Source organism: Bos indicus, chromosome 7 (assembly GCF_029378745.1).
Source record: "Bos indicus isolate NIAB-ARS_2022 breed Sahiwal x Tharparkar chromosome 7, NIAB-ARS_B.indTharparkar_mat_pri_1.0, whole genome shotgun sequence".
Taxonomy (NCBI): domain Eukaryota; kingdom Metazoa; phylum Chordata; class Mammalia; order Artiodactyla; family Bovidae; genus Bos; species Bos indicus.
The window spans coordinates 16,804,287-16,824,799 of NC_091766.1; the positions used below are offsets into that span (position 1 = coordinate 16,804,287).

The window sequence follows — 20,513 nt, forward strand, 5'->3', positions numbered from 1 at the left end:
TCCCTCTGCTGGTGTCACGTTGAATTCGGTAACGGTTTAATTTATTAACTGGTCGTCTGCAGGTGGCGCCACCTGCCCCGCTCGTGCCCCGAGTCGAGATAGGGCGGGGTCGGGGATCGGGGGGCGGGATCGAGGTTGGGGCGGAGCCAGGACGCGGCAGGGGCGGAGTCAGTAGCTGCGGCGCCGCCGGGCCTGTGCGGCCCAGAACGTCCCCGTCGCCTGTGGCCCCGCCTTCCAGGGCGGGACATCCATGACAATTGGCCAGTGTAGGCGAGAGGTGGTCGCCATTGGTCCGTGACACCGTCGGCTCGGCGGGCGGTGTCCAGACGCAGGTACCGGCCAGAGCGGAGCTAGCGGCGCTGACGGGACCGGCCGGGCCGGGACCAGGGCCGGGGCGAGCGGAGGGGCCTGCGCGGCCGCCCGGCCCGGCCGCGGATCAGGTGGGCACGGGCGGGAGGTTGGGGTGGAGGGGTGCCGTTCTGCTGCATGGCCCAGAGTTCGAGGCCCGAGCCCGGCCCCCTGAAGGACGGCCAGGCTCGGACCGTCGGCCTCAGCCTTCCCAGCAAGTAGGTGTTCTCAGTTTCCGTCTTTGTAGAAGGCAGGAGGTCTCCGGGGGGCTGGCGCACAGTAGGTGCCTCTCTGAGCCTCACTTTCCCCATCTGTGAAACTAGGTCATCCCAGGACCAACCTAACGGGGCTGTTGTGAAGATTAAGGAGGTGCAGACGAAGAAAGCGCCCTGCGTATAGTAGGCGGTCAATAAGTGACCAGTCACCTTCCCCAACCTCCTCCTCAGAGGGGCTCTGCCAGGAAAATAGTCAAGATGATGACCCAGGCATTTGCTTAGCAGAGAGCCTGGCTGTTAGTGGGTGCTCAAAACAGGACAGCCAGAATTTATAGGTTTAGTCCATTTAATCCTTTAGTGACAATATCAAGTGGAAGTACTTGATACTTCAAGTACTTCAAGGGAAGAAATGTTCCCTGCTGTGTTGCTGTTGTTTAGTGACCAAGTCGTGTCTGACTCTTTTGCGACCCCATGGAGTGTAGCCCACCAGGTTCCTCTGTCCATGGGATTTCCCAGGCAAGAATACTGGAGTGGGTTGCCATTTCCTTCTCCAGGGGATCTTCCTGACCTAGGAATCGAACCCACATCTCCTGCATTGGCAGGTGGATTCTTTACCAATGAGCCACCAGGGAAGCCCCTCTCTGCTATACAGCTGAGGAAGTCAAGGCTCAGAGAGGGCCAGCTTTTCAACCAGGGCTACATAGTGAGTAAAGATCAGAGCTGGGATTAGAGTCTGGCCTCCAGTGCAGGGTTATGCAAGTGCTGAAGGGCACACAGGAGCTTCTCTTTGCTAAGTGAAGAGGAATGAATGCATTTCACAGACTACACATTTATCCTAAAAAAAAATAACTGAGCATTTGTTGAGTGCTTAGTGTGTGCCAGGCACTGACTGTGCCTTGTATTATCAGACCCTCCCAACAGCTGTCTGTAAGCTGAGGACAATAATTATCATAAGAGCTAAAATTTATCAACTTATTCATGCTTATGCATATATGAGCTGGGTCTCATTGCAACCCCCCGTTATACAAAAGAGAAAACTGAGGCCCAGGGAGTGAAGCAACTGAACTGAGACAACACTGTGGGGGAATTAGGGCCATCTGACTCTTCTTCCCTCAGTTTCCTGCCCTCAGAAAAAAGAAGCTGTTCAAAATGTTGTGGTGCCCCCGTGCCACCCCAGACAAGCCTAGCCAAGGACAAGCTTTGCTGGAGGAATTGAGCCTGAATTGACCCTTCTTCTTATGAAGCCCTTCAGCAGACACAGTGCACTAGCTTCATCAACTTATTTGACAAAAGAGGAGAATGAGGCCCAGAGAAGCCAAGTGACTTGTCCCAGGATACACAGCATCAGCACCAGAGTCAGGACTTAAAAGAACCCAGATCTCTTGGGTCCCAGACCCACTCACTGGACTAAGTTCAAATCCTGCACTGTCCCAACTTAGCTGTGTGATCTTGGGCAAGTAACTGCCCCTCTCTGAGCCTCCTCAACTGTCAAATGGGGATAGTTATTGGACTTCCATCATAGGTTTGTTGTGAAGATTCAGTGAAATCCATCTCCTGGGCACTGGGCCAAGTTTGCTGGAGGCGTTGGCTTAGTCACCCCTCCCAGCAGCCCCAGAGCTGAGTCCAGCCTGCAGCCACCCTACCCTTGTATCCAGGCTCGAGACTGGCCTCTCCTGAGCCCAAGCCTCTGTGCTTTGCACAGATCTCCAGCCTCTGAAGATTTCTGGTTCCCATCTTGGGTGCTGGCAAACCAGGGTCTGGAGATCAAGGGACTGGCTCTCCCACCCTGCTCTTACACAGAAGAGGGGCTGAGGAATTAATGCAGGAACTGTGTACCAGACGTTGGATCAGGCGCTGGAGATGACTGATAGTGGAAGACAGATGTGGTTTAAACAGCAGATGAAGAAATAAGAACATTAAAGGGACCTCCCTGGTGGTGCAGTGGTTGGGACTCTGTGTTCTCATTGCTGAGGGCCTAGGTTCAATCCCTGGTCAAGGAACTAAGATCCTACAAGCCTCACCATGTGGGCAAAAAAAAAAAAAGAAAAAGAAATAAGAGCATTTCAGAGAGGGACACATCTGTGAGGGCAATAATGTGGACATGAGTAGCACTTCAACCCAAGTGATCACGGAAGGCCTTGCTGGGGAGGTGACCTTTGAAGGAACATTTATAACAACTATTGGAGTTCAATAAACTCAGCACAGTGCCTGGCTTGTAGTAGGTACCTTTTCTTTTTTTTAATTTTTATTGTTTCTTACACCATTTTGTATTGGGGTATAGCCAATTAACAACATTGTGATAGTTTCAGGTAAACAGCAAAGGAACTCAGCCATACATACACATGTTTCCATTCTCCCCTCAAACCGCCCTCCCATCCAAGCTGGCACGTAACACTGAGCAGAGTTCTATGTGTTATATAATAGACCTTTGTTGGTTATCCATTTTAAATATAGCACTGAGGTTAGGTACATTTTAAATATATATATATATATATATATTTTTATATATATATATTAGGCTTGCCCGGTGGCTCAGATGGTAGAGAATCCGCCTGCAAGGCAGGAGACCTGGGTTTAATCTCTGGGTAGGGAGGATCCTCTGGAAAGGGAATGGTAACCCACTCTAGTTTTCTTGCCTGGAGAATTCTATGGACAGAGGAGCCTGGCAGGCTACAGTCCATGCTGTCGCTGAGCTGGGTCTTAGTTGCAGCATGTAGGATCTCTAGTCAAGGTTTGTGGGATCTAGTTCCCTGACCAGGGATCCAACCTGGTCCGCCAGCATTGGGAGCCCAGAATCTTAGCCACTAGACCACTGGGGATGTCCTACCAGTTACTTACAGTAGCCACTATTATTTTTTTCCCAAACTTTTTGTTTTGTACTAGGGTATAGCCGATTAACAATGTTGTGGTAGTTTCAGGTGAACAGGGAAGGGACTCAGCCATACATATATATGTATCCATTCCAACACTGCCCCCCCCCCACCCCGCCCAATCCCAGAACCAGCCAATAAGGCTTGTGTGTTTCCCTCTGAGAATTACATGAAAGTAACAGAATTTCTCTCATCAGAGCAGACACATAACATTGAGCAGAGTTCCCTGTGCTCTACGAAATGTCCTTGTCAGTTATCCATTTTAAATATAGCAGTGTGTACATGACCTTCCCACTATCCCTAACTATCCCTTCCCCCGGCAACCATGAGTTTATTTTGCAGTAGCTGCTAGCATCATTTGGTTGATTTGCAAGCCTTGCATGAGCAGATTTTACCAGTGTTGTTTTGGTTCTGTTATTGCTTTTCCTCTGACAATAAAAGAAATGGTAGAACTTAATGCATAGGAGCTGTGATGTGTCTTGGGACGCCCAATTACTTGCAGAAATGTGAAGGCCAATCCTTGGAGGGGCAAGAGGCGTGGAGTCCCCTCTGCAGCCTTTCCCTTGGGTAGCCCAGCAACTTCCCTGCTGGCCTCACTTGGGAGGGACAGCAGTGTGCACGACGTGGCAGCCTGGCCACTGGCCTGTGGGTGTTATCTTGGTCATGCAGCCTTCCTCGAAGGCTCCTCCTGCCTCTGGGCTGACACTTGCTTATCTGGCTGACTGTGTGGCCCCACTTAGGAGGCTCAGAAGGGCCTGTTGGGCCCAGAGTGCTTCTGGCTGAGCTGTTCAGAGATTGTTGATCCACAGGAGACTGTCCTGGTACACAAAGTTAGCCAGTGACTTGCACTGCTTCCCTCCGCCCCTCTTTGGATCTCAGAGTTTGACTAGCAAGGGTGGGTAAAAAACACTTGTGTGTGTGGAGGGGTACCTCGGTGAGTGTTTCTGGGGTCTCTGGACCACAGTTCCTGGGGGCAGATGGTGGAGGGTGAGATAAGTTTGGGATGGAAATCCTAATCTCTGGGGCACCTTTATTGGCTTCCGGAGGCCTCAGTCCCTTTCCTGAAATTCTCACAGGGAAACACACAAGCCTTGCTGGTTGGTTCTGGGATGGAAGAGGAGCTTGCCAAGGGTTCCTGCTGACAGGTCAGACCCTGGGGTGGGGAGGTAGGGGGATGGAATCCTGCTGAAGTCAGTCCCCACCCTCGCCACCAGAGCAGACTTCAGCTTGCTGCCTGAGGCTCTGGCTATCTCCCATGGCCTCTCCTTGGGGACAGAGGCACTGCTCTAAGTGGTTGCTCTTCTGGGTGGGGACAGACACTACCCCATTCTGGACTACCACTTCCTCGATAGCCTGAATTATCAAGAAACTCAGAGCCCACAAGAAGCCATGAACCAGCAGGGTCAAAATGACTCACCATCCTGGTCATTTGGGCCAAGTTTGTAGCTCAGTTCCAGCCCACTCCATGGCAGGCTTATTCTCTCTGAGTCCAACCCTGGGAATCCAGTCCACGGGGAACAGTTTCTCCATGATTTTGGCAGGGATAGTTCTGGCCCTAGAGAGCACGGTGCACTGGGCCTACCACACAGATGGTATTCAGTCACTGTTAGCCACTGCTATCCAGGCTGGAAAGGTGATGTCCTGCATGCTTTGTGGGCCAGACCAGGCTGGCCTTTCTTAGGAGAGCCAGAGAGAATATAGCCAGGCCCCTGAGATGCGCCAGGCCTGGCCTGAGTTGCATGTGTGACCTGACTGAATCCTCATAGCCCCCCCTCCAAAGGCCCATCTTAGAGATTGTTCAACCACAGCTCAGAGAGCTGGCTCTGTGCTGTGTGTGGTTTGCTAACCTTGCTCTTGATCCTCCGGCCGGCCTCTCCCCAGGCTCCTGGGACCATGGGCCTTGGGCCCTGAGGACACAGGGCGCCCTGTGGCCATGACGACGGGTGACTGTTGTCACCTCCCCGGCTCCCTGTGTGACTGCTCCGACAGCCCTGCCTTCTCCAAGGTCGTGGAGGCCACAGGCCTCGGACCACCCCAGTATGTGGCCCAGGTGACTTCAAGAGATGGCCGGCTCCTCTCGACTGTCATCCGGGCCTTGGAGACACCAAGGTGAGTGGTGACCGAGCAGGAATTGATGCTTTCACTTGCTTCACTCTCCAGCCCAGTTAATTCCCAGCCCCGCCTGCAGTCAGAAATCCAACCACCTGGGACATCCCTGGCAGTCCAATGGTTAAGACTCCACGTTTTCACCACAGGGGTCGTGGGTTCCATCACTGGTTGGGGAACTAAAATCCCACATGCCAAGTGGTGCAGCCAAAAAAAAAGAAAAGAAAAATTCACCACCTAGAGGGGCCAGGTAGGCAAATAAATCAGCGAAAGGGGCCCAGTGAGTAATCACCACATGGAAACTGGGTAGACAGGTCAGATTCTTCAGGAAAAGCTGAAACTCCAGATTACTGGGTGAAATTCGGAGATCTGATGTTGGTGAGTAGTTCACATCTTGGGGAGGCCGCACAAGGAAGTAGCTGGTAGTGCTGGTTGTGGCCTCAAGGTACCTGGGCTTGGTGCCCACGTGGGATGGGAGCCTCTCTCCATGTAGGACTGGCAACAGTTGCTGCTCCCCTGTATCTCTAACCTGGGGCACCTTCTTGCTGAGTGGTTCTGAAAGTGCATGGCCATGGTCCCCATATATTGCTCACAAGGGGCTTTGCCACCTCATAATGCTTCCCTGGTGGCTCAGTGGTAAATAATCAGGAGCCACAGGTTCGATCTCTGGGTTGGGAAGATCCCCTGGAGGAGAAAATGGCACCCCACTCCAGTATTCTTGCCTGAAAAATCCCACGGACAGAGGAGCCTGGCGGGCTACAGTCCACGGGGTCGAACACAACTGAAGCGACTGAGCATGCAAAGTTTTCGATTAATGTACTTAAACCTCGGTGCCAATCTTCCAGACACATGTGTGAGCTGAATCTGCTTGGTTCACCAACTTATCATCAAGGGAAAGAGATTTAAGGAAGCCCCATGTGTGCATGCTAAGTAGCTTTAGTCGTGTCCGACTCTGCAACTCCATGGACTGTAGCCTGCCAGGCTCTTCTGTCCGTGGGATTCTCTAGGCAAGAATACTGAAGTGGGGTGGCGTGCCCTCCTCCAAGGATTCTTCCCAACCCAGGGATGGAACCCTGGTCTCTTATGTTTCCTGCGTTGGCAGGCGGGTTCTTTACCACTAGCGCCACCCGGGAAGCCCAAGGAAACCCCACGCCAATTTAAATCTGCCTTAACTCATTAAGATTTAAGCTGCTGCTGCTGCTGCTAAGTCGCTTCAGTCGTGTCCGACTCTGTGCGACCTCATAGACGGCAGCCAACCAGGCTTCCCCGTCCCTGGGATTCTCCAGGCAAGAACACTGGAGTGGGTTGCCATTTCTTTCTCCAATGCATGAAAGTGAAAAGTGAAAGTGAAGTCGCTCAGTCATGTCTGACTCTATCGACCCCATGGACTGCTGCCTGCCAGGCTCCTCCGTCCATGGGATTTTCCAGGCAAGAATACTGGAGTGGGGTGCCATTGCCTTCTCTGAAGATTTAAGCTAGCCACCAGTTTTTCAAGTCTAATGTATTACCATGATGTTTCCTTCAGATCATCAAATTCATAAACTTTTCCTTCTAGTTTTTTTATGGTTAAGATATAACGTACAATTTACCTTTTTGGCCACTTGAAAGTGTACTGTTCAGTGGCTTTAAGTGCATTCATGGTGTTGTGTAACCATCACCATCATTCAGCCCCACGACTTTCTTTTTTTAATATTTATTTATTTGGCCCTGTCAGGTCTTCGTTGCAGCACTTGGGATCTTCACTGTGGGTCACAGACTCTCCAGCTGTAGCGTGCGGGCTCTGGAGCACACAGGCTCAGTAGTTGCGGCACACTGGCTTAATTGCCCTGAAGCATGTGAAATTTTAGTTTCCTGACCAGGAATCGAACCCATGTACTCTGCATTGCAAGGCAGATTCTTAACCACTGGACCACCAGGGAAGTCCCTCCCATAACTCTTTTGATCTTGCACTCTGTCTTCACTAAAACACTCACTCCCCCTCCCCCTTCCTCAGCCCAGGGGCCCCACACCATTCCTACTTTCTGTCTCTGGATCTGACTTCCCTCTAGAAAACTTGCAGAAGTGGAATTCGCCAGTCTGTCCTTTTGTGACCGGCTTCTTTCACAGAGTGTCACGCCCTCAAGGTTCATCCACATGGGTAGCAGGTGTCAGAATTAATTCATAAACTTTTCATTCAGACATACAGAGAAGCAGACGGAAGCCTTGCCGTGTTGTGGAGGGAGCCCAGTGCTGGGCCCCTTACAGGTCTTTGCCTTGCCTGAGCCCAGTGAGACTGGAGGGCTCCTTCTGGGCTTCTTCCAGGGTCTTGGTTTTTCTGTATGCATCTCCATCAGACCCCTTGAGTCAGGAAGGTGTCTGTGCCACATGACCCAGCCTGGGAGTGAGGGGATCCTTGGCAGGCCTAGGGGGTTCCCAGCCAGAGCTGCCAGCATGGGGGTGGGGAGGACTTCTCCCTCCATGGGGTTCCCATGGGGCACCTTGCCCCACCCTCCCTTTTGATACCTGCGGAAGCCGAGGCCTGGAGAGAACTGGATACCTGCCAGCGTCACTGGGCATGGCTTCCATTTCCTTTCTTGTTCACATCTCTCTTCTGTGGAGCCTGCACCGGGCAGCCCGACAGCGGCCTGTGGATGTCTCACCCACTCTCCCGTCCCATTTTCTCCTCTCCTGTTTCCTCTGAATGATTTTCCTGCCAGAATTTCAAACAGTAGAGCCCACTTCTCTTGCCCTACTTCTGGGGGCAGGCAACCTAGTGGTTCCGGGTTCACAGGCCTTGGAGCGACTTCCTGGGTTCAAATCCAGTGTGACTTGGCACAACCAAGTCAACCTCTCAATACCTCAGTTTCCACATCTGTGAAATGGGGGCAATAACAGCACCTTCCTCCCAGGCTCCCTGTGAGAACGAAACAGATTAACCCCCATGTTGCCCTTTGAATGGTGTGTGGGACCTGATCATAGCTCCATCATAGTCAGTGTGTGCTTTGCTTACCCATATTTCATTTTCTCTGAACTTGAACCTCCTACGTAGGGTTCCCCGGGACAAACCCCCCAAACCAACGTAACTCGCTCTCCTGGTCCTCATTGCTTCCACTTTCTGGCTTGGCTCCTAGAGCAGGGATGTCTTTCCTGTTCACTGAATGTGTGTCGGGAACATGGGATCAGGGTGTGGGAGCACAGGGGAGCTGGGCAGGCCCTTTTGATGTCGGAGGAGAAAGCATCACCCCACGCATAGGACCAAGGGCCAGAAAGCAGACCTGAGGGGTCAGCTCTCAGCTCCTGGGTTTCAAAGCAGCTGGGCCCCACCCCCACAGCAGGGACACTGAGAAAAGGAGAGAAAGTTTCCTAGGGGAAACTGGCAGTGTTGTCTGGAAAACAGCTCTCCTGCTCCACTTTCTTCATGTGTTCCTGCAATCCACTTTCTGGGCAGAAATGTCTGGAAAACAATGACTCATGTGCTGGACAGCCTCTGGGCCCACTAAGGCCATGCCCTTGGTCTCTTGAACTGCCCCAGGAAGGACCCAGAATCCCCTGAGACCATGCTGGGGCAGAGACTTCCCTGAAATGGGAAATGGCTTCCTGTAGATGCCTTTTTATGTCTGTTTTCCCAGCTTCACTAGAGTGGAGGAGCCCAGGAGCTCTTCTGGGATGCACAGGTTTCTCCGGTGGCATGGCCTTCAGGTGTGGCTGGATCTGGTGCTTCTGATGATGTTCTTGGGAATCTGCCTCTCCCTACCTTTGGGCTCCGTGATCCTCTGTTTTAGCATCATTTGCAGACTCCAGGTGGAGCCCGAGCTGCTGCCAGCAGCTCCAGACTTACATCAGCCATGCTGCCTGTAGTTCTGGAGTTTAGAAGAAAAAAAGAAGAGTTTCAGAAATCAATTCCAGTGGCTCTGCATCACATGTGCCCTTCCCTGAGTCAGCCTCTGTGACCAGAGATGTGTGATGTTTTGATTGGTCAGGCCTGGGGTCATCAGGGGTGTCCTCTTGAGATTGGGGCAGTTGCCCAACACAGTTAGAGTGGTGGTATAGAAGGAGGAGCAGACACTGGGCAGGCAGGTACAAGTGATGCCCACCCTGGGCCTAAAACGATGCTGCAGGAACCCTGGGGAGGGAGCACATCACTCCACCTGTGGGAGTCTGGGAAGGCTTTCCAAGAGAAAAGGACATTTGGAGCTGGGCATTGAGGGATGAATAGGGGTTTGCCAAAAAGCAGTATATAGGGGCAGCACTGAGCTTACGATCCAGGGCAGAGTGAAGCAGGAGCAGGCAGGAGGCTCAACCATTACTCATGTGTCCCATCTCTGTGTCTAGCGATGGTCCCTTCTGCCGGATCTGCCATGAGGGGGCAAATGGGGAGAGCCTACTGTCTCCATGTGGGTGCAGTGGCACGCTGGGCGCTGTGCACAAGAGCTGTCTGGAGAGGTGGCTTTCCTCATCCAACACCAGCTACTGCGAGCTGTGCCATACAGAGTTTGCAGTGGAGAAGCGGTCCCGATCTCTCACAGAGGTACGCTTGGGAGCCAGAGGCCGGAGTTGGGAGAAGGGAGGAAGGCAGACATGGGGCCGAAGGAGGAAATGGCCTTGGAGGATCCTAGTGGGCTGGGGAAGCGGCTTCTCTAGAGGGAGGACCCTCTCTCCTCTCCCTGGGGCCACTTCTGCTGATGGGGGTGGGAACTGGGCCTGAGGTTCCAGATCTGACAGGTCCTGTGCCCCTTCCCTGTTTTGGTTACTTCAGGTGACCCTAGAGCTGAGACCTGAGGAATGAGGAGCCCCAACCTGGGGAAGGACAGTCCTGGCAGGGGGCACAGCAGGTGTAAAGGCCCTGAGGCCTCCTTTGAGGAGGAGCTTGGTGTCCTTGGTCAAGCCCACGTGGTTGGAGAGAAGGGAGTTAAAGGAGGAGGACAGTGGCCCTGAAGGAGGGGTGGTGACCTGGCCGGGGGACTTTGTGGGCCAATCCCGAGAGCTCAGCTTGAGTGCAGTGGGTTGGGGTCGACACAAGGTATTTCCAAGTGTGGTGGGAGCCACACGGCTTCCCAGAGCAGTTGCTGCTCACCAGGGTGCCCTCCAGACTCCTCCATGCCCAGCCTAGCTTGGCATGGGGCATCTGAGAACTACAAGGGGTGATGTCACTGAGCTGAGGTGGGGGCTCCTGGAAGAGCCCCTGGCCCGCCTAGGACCTACTCTTAAGAGAACAGTGGGAGGGCAAGCCGGCCTGTCCACACAGCTCACCCTCTCCCCACTACCCATTGTGTGGAACACATGCTCCCACCCCAGGGCCTTTGCACATGCTGTTTCTGCAGCCTGGAGCACATCTCCCCCATTCCTCATGAGGTTCCTTCTGCTCAATTGGGTCTCTGCAGCCATGGCACCCCACTCCAGTACTCTTGCCTGGAAAATCCCTTGGATGGAGGAGCCTGGTAGGCTTCAGTCCATGGGGTCGCTAAGAGTTGGACACGACTGAGCAACTTCACTTTCACATTTCACTTTCCTGCATTGGAGAAGGAAATGGCAACCCACTCCAGTGTTCTTGCCTGGAGAATCCCAGGGACGGGGGAGCCTGGTGGGCTGCTGTCTTGGGTCGCACAGAGTCGGACACGACTGAAGCGACTTAGCAGCAGCAGCAGCAGCAGCAGCAGCAGCAGCCTTACCTCTTCAGCATAGCAGTCCCCACCCTGATCGTTCAGTCATTTCCTCTCTCCCCCAACCAGCAGGGAAGCCGCAGGCAGGGATTCCTACCACCCATCATCTGTGGCAGGCAGTGTACCATAGCAGCCAAGGACACACAGACCCTGAGGCAAGACTTCCTGGGCTCCAGTTCTGGCTTTGTAGATCACTAGCCATGTGAGTTTGCACAAAGGAGTCAGCCCCTCTATGCCCTCTGTTTCTCCCATCTGTAAAATAGGCATGGGACTTCGTTGGCAGTCCAGTGGTTAACTCCACTCTTCATCTAGGGCCTCCCAGGTGGCTTAGTGGTAAAAAAAAATAAATAAATCTGCCTGCCAGTGCAGGAGATGCAAGAGATGCAGTTTCTATCTCTGGGTCGGGAAAATCCCCTGGAGGAGGAAACAGCAACCGGCTCCAGTATTCTTGCCTGGTGAATCCCATGGACAGAGGAGCCTGGTGGGCTACAGTCCATGGGATCACAGAGAGTCAGACACGACTGAGCTTCCACTGCAGGAGGTGCAGGTTCTATCCCTGGTCGGGGAACTAAAATCCTGCAAGCCTTGTGATGTGGCAAAAAAAACAAAACCAGGGGCAGAAATGCCCTGCACCTACCCAGGCCTGTCCTGTCATCATCTCAGTAAGTATCTGAAAGAAAGAAAGGATTGTAGGAGGCAAGGCAGAAGTAGGGTCCTGCAGGAACAGTGATGAAGATGGGTGTCTGCAGAGAGGGCCCTGATGCCCCATCCCCTGGCATAGGCTCGTAGCAGGGCGGTGTGTGGTGGTCCCTCTCACCGGCTCCCCCTCCCTCCTTCCCCGCAGTGGCTGAAGGATCCCGGGCCTCGGACAGAGAAGCGGACGCTGTGCTGTGACGTGGTGTGCTTCCTGTTCATCACGCCACTGGCCGCTATCTCAGGCTGGCTGTGCCTGCGAGGGGCCCAGGACCACCTCCGGCTCCACAGCCATCTGGAGGCCTTGGGGCTGATCGCCCTCACCATCGCCCTCTTCACCATCTATGTCCTCTGGACGCTGGTGAGTGGCTGCCAGCCAGACAGCAGGCATCTGGGAGCAGACAGGTCAGGGGCTTGGGCAGTGACTTGGATGGAGCTGGGGTGGGGGACAGGGCGGCACTCTGCCTGCCTGGGCTTGTGGCTGGACCGTGGGGTGGAAGCAACTCCCAGCATCTCATGGAGCTCCAGATTCCGGGCCGGTTTGAGGTCCCAGGAGCCAAGTGTGAGGCTTCTGCCCGAGGAATGCAAGATCACAGGATCACTTCAGCTGAGTGCAGGCCCCACTAGCCACGAGTCCTGTTAAGACTGGACTGTCTGGGTTTTGGGGGCAAGGGGAAGGGAGAGAGGCAGAGAGCCACTGGAAAGACTGTGGGAGAAAAGGCAGAAGAATGAGAGAGACAGAGAGGACGATCAAGAGACTAAGAGAGACTTCCTGGCAGTCCAGTGGTTAAGGCTGCCAGTGCAGGGGACTTGGTTTGATCCCCGGTCAGGGAACTAAGGTCCCACAGGCCATGTGGTGCAGCCAGAAAATAAAAAATAAAGAGACTGAGAGAAAAGGTGACTGGGGTTGGGAGAGAGTGAGTGTGGTAGGGGTGTTGTCCCTGGGATCTGGAGGCATGAGAACCCTCACTCGGGGGGGAAGGTCCCGCAGATAGAACCACAGCTATGGGGGTGCCCCCTCCTCAAGAATTATTTGCCAGTGCACCCACCACGCAGATTTCTTAATACAAGTAGGATGCATCATAGGTTCTGCTTTGCAGTCTGCTTGTTTTCACTTTGCTAACATCCTTTTAAAAAAAAAAAGGCAGTCACCCAACAGTCCTTCATTGTGTGGGTGTGCTATATTTATTTAACTAATCTCTTTTGATGGACACAGGGATTATTCCAATTTTTTTTTCCTTCTCCTTTATTTGCTGTTATAAACAGTGCTTTGGGTGCCACCCGTGCAAATGTTTCTTGGAACTTCCTTGGTCAAAGAGTAGGAACCACTGACATTTACTGGGGGAAAAAAAATTTTTTTTTAAACAGATTTGATTCATTAGAGCAGTTCAAGGTTTAACAGCAAAATGGAGCGGGAAGTACAGAGTTCTCCAAAATCCTCCCTGACACCTGCCCAGCCTCCCCCACGGTCAACGTGGCACCAGAGCGGCAAGTTCATTAATCGATGAACCAACACTGACGCATCATCACCCAAGGCCACAGTTTACATCAAGGGTTCAGTCTTGGTGTGGAACAATTTGTGGGTTTAGACCACCGTATAAAGACACGTATCTCCCACTATGGGATCATACAGAGTGTTTTCACCACCCTAAAAATGCTGTGCTCTGTTTATTCATCCCTCCTCCCTCTCTGATCCCTGGAAAACCACTGATCTTGTTACTGTCTCCATAGTTTTGCCTTTCCTTAAAAATGTCATAGAGGTGGAATCTCGCAGTAAGTGGTCTTTTTAGTGAAAGTGCCGAGTCCTAACTAACCACTGGACCACCAGGGAATTCCCTGTAGCCTCTTCAGATTGGCTTCTTTCATTCAGCCGTATGCATTTAAGATTCCTCCATGTCTTTTCACAGCTTGATAGCTCATTTCTTTTTGGAGCTGACTAATAGTCTAATGGGCTTCCCAGGTGGTGCTTAGTGGTAAAGAATCCACCACCTGCAAATGCAGGAGTCTCAAGAGACACAGATTCGATCCCTGAGTCGGAAAGATCCCCTGGAGGAGGGCACAACAACCCACTCCAGTATTATTGCCTGGAGAATCCCATGGACAGAGGAGCTTGGCAGGCTACCATCCATAGGGTCGCAGAGTCAGACATGGCTGAAGCGACTTAGCATGCATGCACGCAAGGGGCTGTATCACTTCACTGCCACCTTCTGAGAAACAGAAAGGGACCACCCCCTCTACACACACACACACACACACACACACACCCTTGGCAGGGCCCTCAGTGCTGCTGGGGAGGGTCCCTGGGCGAGTGAGTGGGTGTATGTGCTCTGTCCATGTGAGAACCGCTTTGATGCTGCCGCTGCCTCTGGAAGCAGGGGCCTGGTGCTGATCTGGGTCAGGGCAGAGGCCCCAGGGGCGCTAGTTTTCCAGCCACTGGCCCTCCCGCTCATGTCCACCCTGCCCTGCAGGTCTCATTCCGCTACCATTGCCAGCTGTACTCCGAGTGGAGAAGGACCAACCAGAAAGTGCGCCTGAAGATGCAGGCTGATGGCTCCGAGGGCAGCCAGCACTCCCCACTGGCGGCCGGACTCTTGAAGAAGGTGGCTGAGGAGACACCCGTGTGAAGGCCGGGCCGGCCTTGCTGCCTGGGCTGGAGGCAGCTGGCAATGCCCTGGTGTTCAGAAAGACAGAAACTGCCTGACCCTTGCTGCACGGCCAGAGCGCTTCTCAGGCCAAGAGATGCCGAGCGGAGGAGCCGATTCTGTGATTCCTGAGTGAAGCTGTTTTCAGATTGATTTTGCACACTCTTGTACACGAGGATGATGAACAGACAGATGTGGTCCCAAGCTCCGGATGGAGCGGGCACCCTGATCTCATTCTGAAGTCTCTCTGGCCCCTCCTGGGCCACCAGTCGCAGCCAGAGGCAAGTCTTGAGTGCCCATCGGGCCAGGAGGCTCTGCAGGCTTCTTGCACTTTCCTGCACCTGGCAGGCTCGCTTTCCAGGCACCCTTGACTTTATAACGTTGCACCACATTTCAGAACACTCCCCCCCGCCCGAATGAATAAAAGGAGCCCCTTGCTGGACAAAACGGACTTGTCAGTCACATTTCTGAGACCTCAAAGGGAGGGCCTGGGACCGAGGGGGGTCAGGGACTACCCAGAGGTAACAGTGGCAACAGCAGATGCTCCCAACTGGTTTGAGGGATCCATTGTGAAATGCAGGGCTAGAAGCAGTGTCTGAGTTTTCCAGGGACAAGGAGGTAGCAGGGCTACGTAGTAAATGATTTAAAATAAATATACATGAGAAGAATAGGTTTCACTTCCTGTGTATTTCCCGTGGGTTAGATACCATGCTAGACCCTTCGCACTCACTAACGTAACATCCACACTTCTGGAGGGTCACCCCGAATGTGGCCCAGTTCTAAACCTCAGCAGACATCTGCCCTTTAACCCCCTCTACCATTATCAGCAGAAGGAATGGCTATTAACCCCATTTTACAGACAAGAAGACTGAGGCCTAGAACAAGGCAGCCTTTGTCTAAAGAAGTGGAATTCCTTAGAATTCCACTATAACAACTCCAGGAAGTGGAATTGGGGGTTGACCCTGGGGTCTGCATGGCCCCTGTGCTGGCCTCTGTGTTTCTCCTTGAGGAGGACCCAGGTAAAGAAGCTGAACATGGTCATTCTAACTACAGCACCTGCTTCCTGAGGAAACTTCTGAGCTTTTTACACTTGATAGTTCTTTGCTTCAGGCCACATTGAATACTCAGAGCACCCCCCTGAAAGTGGGTTCTGTGGGCGGGGGGGGGGGGGTCCCTTATGAGTCCCATTTTGCAGATGGGCAAACTGAGGCTCAAAACCACCATAGGGTCCTTCACCTGAGTTTGCACATCCCCAGTGGGCCTAGCACAGCATCTGGCTATTCTGTTGTTTTGGGCACGAATATTGGAAAAGACCCTGATGCTGGGAAAGATTGAGGGCAGAAGAAGGGGGTAACAGAGGATGAGATTGTTGGCATCACCGACTCGATGGACATGAGTTTGAGCAAACTCTGGGAGATAATGAAGGACAGGGAAGCCTGGCATGGTGCTGTTCATGGGGTCACAAACAGCTGGACATGACTGTGACTGAGCACGCATGCCCTAAAAGTAAAGTTCCCTCTGCCCCGGGGAGGCCAGCTGGGATGCAGGGGTGGAGCCTTGGAAGCTGGCACCTGAGAGGCATGTAGGAGGAGCAGCATGGCAGATGGGTTATGCATGGAGCCCTGTGACTGAGGGGCAGAGGGGTAGGAGAGAGGCAGTTAGAAAGATGAGCATCACGTGGAGGCATCTGCGGAAACAGGCTCACCCTCAGGCATTAACTGGCGTCATTTGGGGCCTTTCTTGCTTCTGTAGCGTCTCCCTCTACATAGGACTGGCACCCACCCCCTCAGGCCAGCTTTAGAATGTGGTGCCCTTTGGATGATGTAAAGAGGCCCCAGGGTATGCTATCGTGAAGAGAGAAAGCTGTTTCCCTTGCAAACCTCTTCCAATACTTTCCATGACATCAAAGAGAAAATTGTAGTTTGGTGCTAGGCTGTCTTTCATGACTCTTAACTCTAGCAAAGAGAGAGCAAGTCTTAGAGCCTTTGGCAGAGCCTACGACTGCATGTGTACTTTAATAGCATCATCTCTTGTTCTTTACAATAAGCTATTTATAGCAAGCTTTCAATATGGGCTGTGTGCTGTGCTGTGCTTAGTTGCTCAACTGTGCCCGATTCTTTGTGACCCCATGGACTGTAATCCACCAGGCACTTCTGTCCATGGGGATTCTCCAGGCGAGAATACTGGAGTGGGTTGCTACGCCCTCCTCCAGGAGATCTTCCCAACCCAGAGATCAAATTCAGGTCTTCCTCATATGGGCTGTGAGGTAAAGCAACATCTTTTTTTCTTTAAGCAACATTTTAAAACATCTTTTTTATCATTCTTGTTTTTTTTTTTTTTTGGCCAAGCTGTGAGGCTTGCAGGATCTTAGGCCCTTGATCAGGAATTGAACCCAGGCCCTGACAGTGAAAGCGCCGAGTCCTAACCACCAGACTTCCAGGGAATTCCTCAAACATCCTTCTTTTAAAGACAGTAAAGCATCAGTTACAGCAAAGTGTGAAAGAATTAATAGCCCAGGCGATGACAAAACCCAGGAACTTGGTCAGGGTGGGGTTACATCCACCAGCCTATAGTGGAGAGTTTGTCTTCTCCCTGGGTCTGGCTTGTGGCTGATCTCCAGTCACACCCACTTTGGGAGAAGGGATCAGAGGAGAAGTGGCTTCTTGTCCCCAGTGCTTTGTGTTCGAACTCCTCTCCATGATTCTGACAGATTGCTGTCACCTTCCTCTGCCATCTCTGAGCCCTGCTGGACAAGGGAATTCAGAGATTTGTGAGGCTTCCTCTGGTTCAAGGGCCACTCTGGTCAGAGAGGTCGAAGGGAGAAGACGTTAAACTGAGATAGATTCCAGTGGGGCCAGCAGAGAAGGGTTGGTATGCAGGGTGGATTTTAGTAGATCAGAGATTTCTGAGTGGGAGGGGCAAGGGTAAGGCGGTGAGGGGCCAAGATGAGAGGAGGAGGGGCTTGCAGATGGGGGAGAGAAAGGAATTCTGAGACAAGAAGTTTGAGAAGTGCTTGGGATTGGGACAATTGCACTCATCTCACACACACTAGCAAAGTAATGCTCAAAATTCTCCAAGCCAGGCTTCAACAGTACGTGAACTGAGAACTTCCAGATGTTTAAGCTGGATTTAGGAAAGGCAGAGGAACCAGAGATCAAATTGCCAACATCCGCTGGATCATAGAAAAAGCAAGAGAATTCCAGAAAAACATCTACTTCTGCTTTATTGACTATGCCAAAGCCTTTGTGTGGATCACAACAAACTGGAAAATTCTTAAAGAGATGGGTATACCTGCCTTACCTGCCTCCTGAGAAATCTATATGCAGGTCAAGACGCAACAGTTAGAACTGGACATGAAACAACAGACTGGTTCCAAATCAGGAAAGGAGCATGTCAAAGTTGTATATTGTCACCCTGCTTATTTAACTTATATGCAGAGTACATCATGTGAAAAGCCGGGCTGGATGAAGCAGAAGCTAGAATCAAGATTGCCGGGAGAAATATCAATAACCTCAGATACACAGATGACACTACCCTTATGGCAGAAAGCAAAGGAGAACTAAAGAGCCTCTTGATGAAAGTGAAACAGGAAAGTGAAAAAGTTGGCTTAAAACTTAGCTTAAAAACTAAAATCACAGCATCCGGACCCATCACTTCATGGCAAATACATGGGGAAACAATGGAATCAGTGACAGACTTTATTTTCTTGGGCTCCAAAATCATTGCAGATGGTGACTGCAGCCATAAAATTAAAAGACACTTGCTCCTTGGAAGAAAAGCTATGACCAACCTAGATAGCATATTAAAAAACAGAGACATTACTTTGCTGACAGAGATCTGTCTAGTCAAAGCTATGGTTTTTCTAGTAGTCATGTATGGATGTGAGAGTTGGGCTATAAAGAAAGCTGAGCACTGTAGAATTGATGCTTTTGAACTGTGGTGTTGGATAAGACTCTTGAGAGTCCCTTGGACTGCAAGGAGATCAAGCCAGTCAATCCAAAAGGAAATCAGTCCTGAATATTCATTGGAAGGACTGATGTTGAAGCTGAAACTCCAATACTTTGGCCACCTGATGTGAAGAAATGACTCCTTAGAAAAGTCTTGATGTTGGGAAAGATTGAAGGCAGGAAGAGAAGGGGATGACGGAAGATGAGATGGTTGGATGGTATCACCGACTCAATGGACATGAGTTTGAGCAAGCTCTGGGTGTTGGTGATGGACAGGGAAGCCTGGTGTGTTGCAGTCCATGGGATCACAAAGAGTCAGACATGACTGAATGACTGAACTGAACTGAACTGGGATTGGGAGCAGGAGAGGGTGGGGCCTAGCCTCCACCTCAACAGTGTGTGCTAAGTCGCTTCAGTCATGTCCAACTGTTTTCAAGTGCATGGACTGTAGCCTGCCTCTGTCCAAGGGATTCTCCAGGTAAGAATACTGGAGTGCGTTACCATTTCCTTCTCCAGGGTATCTTCCCGATGTAGGAATCGAACCTGGGTCTCTTACGTCTACCTGCATTGGCAGGTGGATTCTTTACCACTAGCTTTGCGACCCCATGGACTATACAGTTCATGGAATTCTCTGGGCCAGAATACTGGACTGGGTAGCCTATGCCTTCTCCAGCGGATCTTCCCGACCCAGGAATCGAACCAGGGCCTCCTGCATTGCAGACAGATTCTTTACCAATTGAGCTATCTGGGAAGCCCTACCTCCACCTAGGAAGCCCCAAAACCCCCATAGCAGAAAGAGTGAGTGGGGCTTAGCCTCTGCCTCATGCTGGGTTTACTGAATTTATTCTCTGGGCCTGCAGTTCTCAGCCAGGGTCAGAATCACCAGGCTGGATTAAGTATTTAATTTGGTGGAAGATGTAGCAAGTGAGAGAGTTTCCCAGAGGCTGATGAATGTAGTTATTCAGTGAGAGAGGGTAAAACGACAACAAGAACAAGAACAAACCAACAAAACTCTTTCCCTTTGTGAGTTTAGAGAGAGTTTGGGGGTCATATGGGAATGTCTGCAAGTTCCAGTGAAACATTTCAATGTACCAGAGACACCAGAGAGAGAGGTGGCTGCTGGGGAAGGGAGCCTGAGGCGTCTATGCTGGGGGCTCTGGACTCTTCCCAGGCCACTGTGGCTGCCCCAGAACACAGCCCTGTATCAACCCTGAAAACCCATCTGAGGACAGGGCCAAGCTCTCAGAGCAGAAGGACCCAGGGTCAGGCAGGAAGGAGTCCAATCGTTTCTTTCATCATGTGATTTCTATCAACAGGTTTGGCTTCTTGCTTGTGCACTCACTTAACAAACATTCATAAGCACAAAGGAAGTCTCCAGCTAGACATCCTGTTATTAGTTGATGGCTGTTTAGTGAGAGAGATTTGGGCCATGGGCTCTGCACTGAGTTCTCAGGCCGGATTGAGCCCAGGTATTCCTGGTGTAGGATGAGATAATTTCTTAACGAGACATTGTTAACATTTTGCACATTTGTCCTACTGCTTGGCCCTTCAGTGTCCTACCCTGGCCTGGCTAACTCCTTATAGCCTAGGAAACAGAACTTTAGCTGTCATTCTACCCCAGCTCGGATTACAGAAAGCTGGGAGTGACGAGGTCCAGGTGTGGCGGGTGGAGAGATGCCTCCCTCATTAGATCTGGCAGAGGATGAGATGGTTGGATGGGATCACCCACTCACGTGAGTTTGAGCAGACTCCGGGATAAAATGAAGGGCAGGGAAGTCTGGCATGCTGCAGTTCATGGAGTCGCAAAGAATCGGACAGGACTGAGCCATAATAACAACAATTACACCTGGAGAGAGGATACTGTATCCAGTAGGAGCGAAACAAGTTTGTTGTAAGAATGAATTAATAACAGCTGACGGTGCGTGCGTGCGCGCGGCGGGGGCGTGGCCCGGAGCAGGGGCGTGGCCCGGGCCGAGAGGGAAGGAGACCGGAGGCCGCCGCGGCGCGCGCAGGCGTTACTGGTCGCCCCGAGTCACGTGGGCACGCAGGCGCA

General features: G+C 51.9%; 1 protein-coding gene across 3 annotated transcripts; it reads left to right on the forward strand.

Annotated features, from left to right (window-relative positions):
* The first annotated feature begins 286 nt into the window (after positions 1-286).
* Positions 287-14,960, forward strand: MARCHF2 (membrane associated ring-CH-type finger 2). Of its 3 annotated transcripts, none has more exons than XM_019964289.2 (6): positions 288-440; positions 4,510-4,578; positions 5,315-5,542; positions 9,851-10,046; positions 12,023-12,232; positions 14,340-14,960. In XM_019964289.2, the coding sequence occupies exons 3-6, from the start codon at positions 5,367-5,369 to the stop codon at positions 14,493-14,495; spliced, it is 738 nt and encodes a 245-aa protein (XP_019819848.1). In that variant the 5' UTR covers positions 288-440; positions 4,510-4,578; positions 5,315-5,366; the 3' UTR covers positions 14,496-14,960. The 3 variants fall into 3 exon arrangements, with proteins under 3 accessions (XP_019819849.1, XP_019819848.1, XP_019819847.2); XM_019964288.2 differs by lacking the exon at positions 288-440 and adding an exon at positions 548-566; XM_019964290.2 differs by lacking the exon at positions 4,510-4,578 and having other exon boundaries at positions 287-440.
* The last annotated feature ends 5,553 nt before the right edge of the window (positions 14,961-20,513 follow it).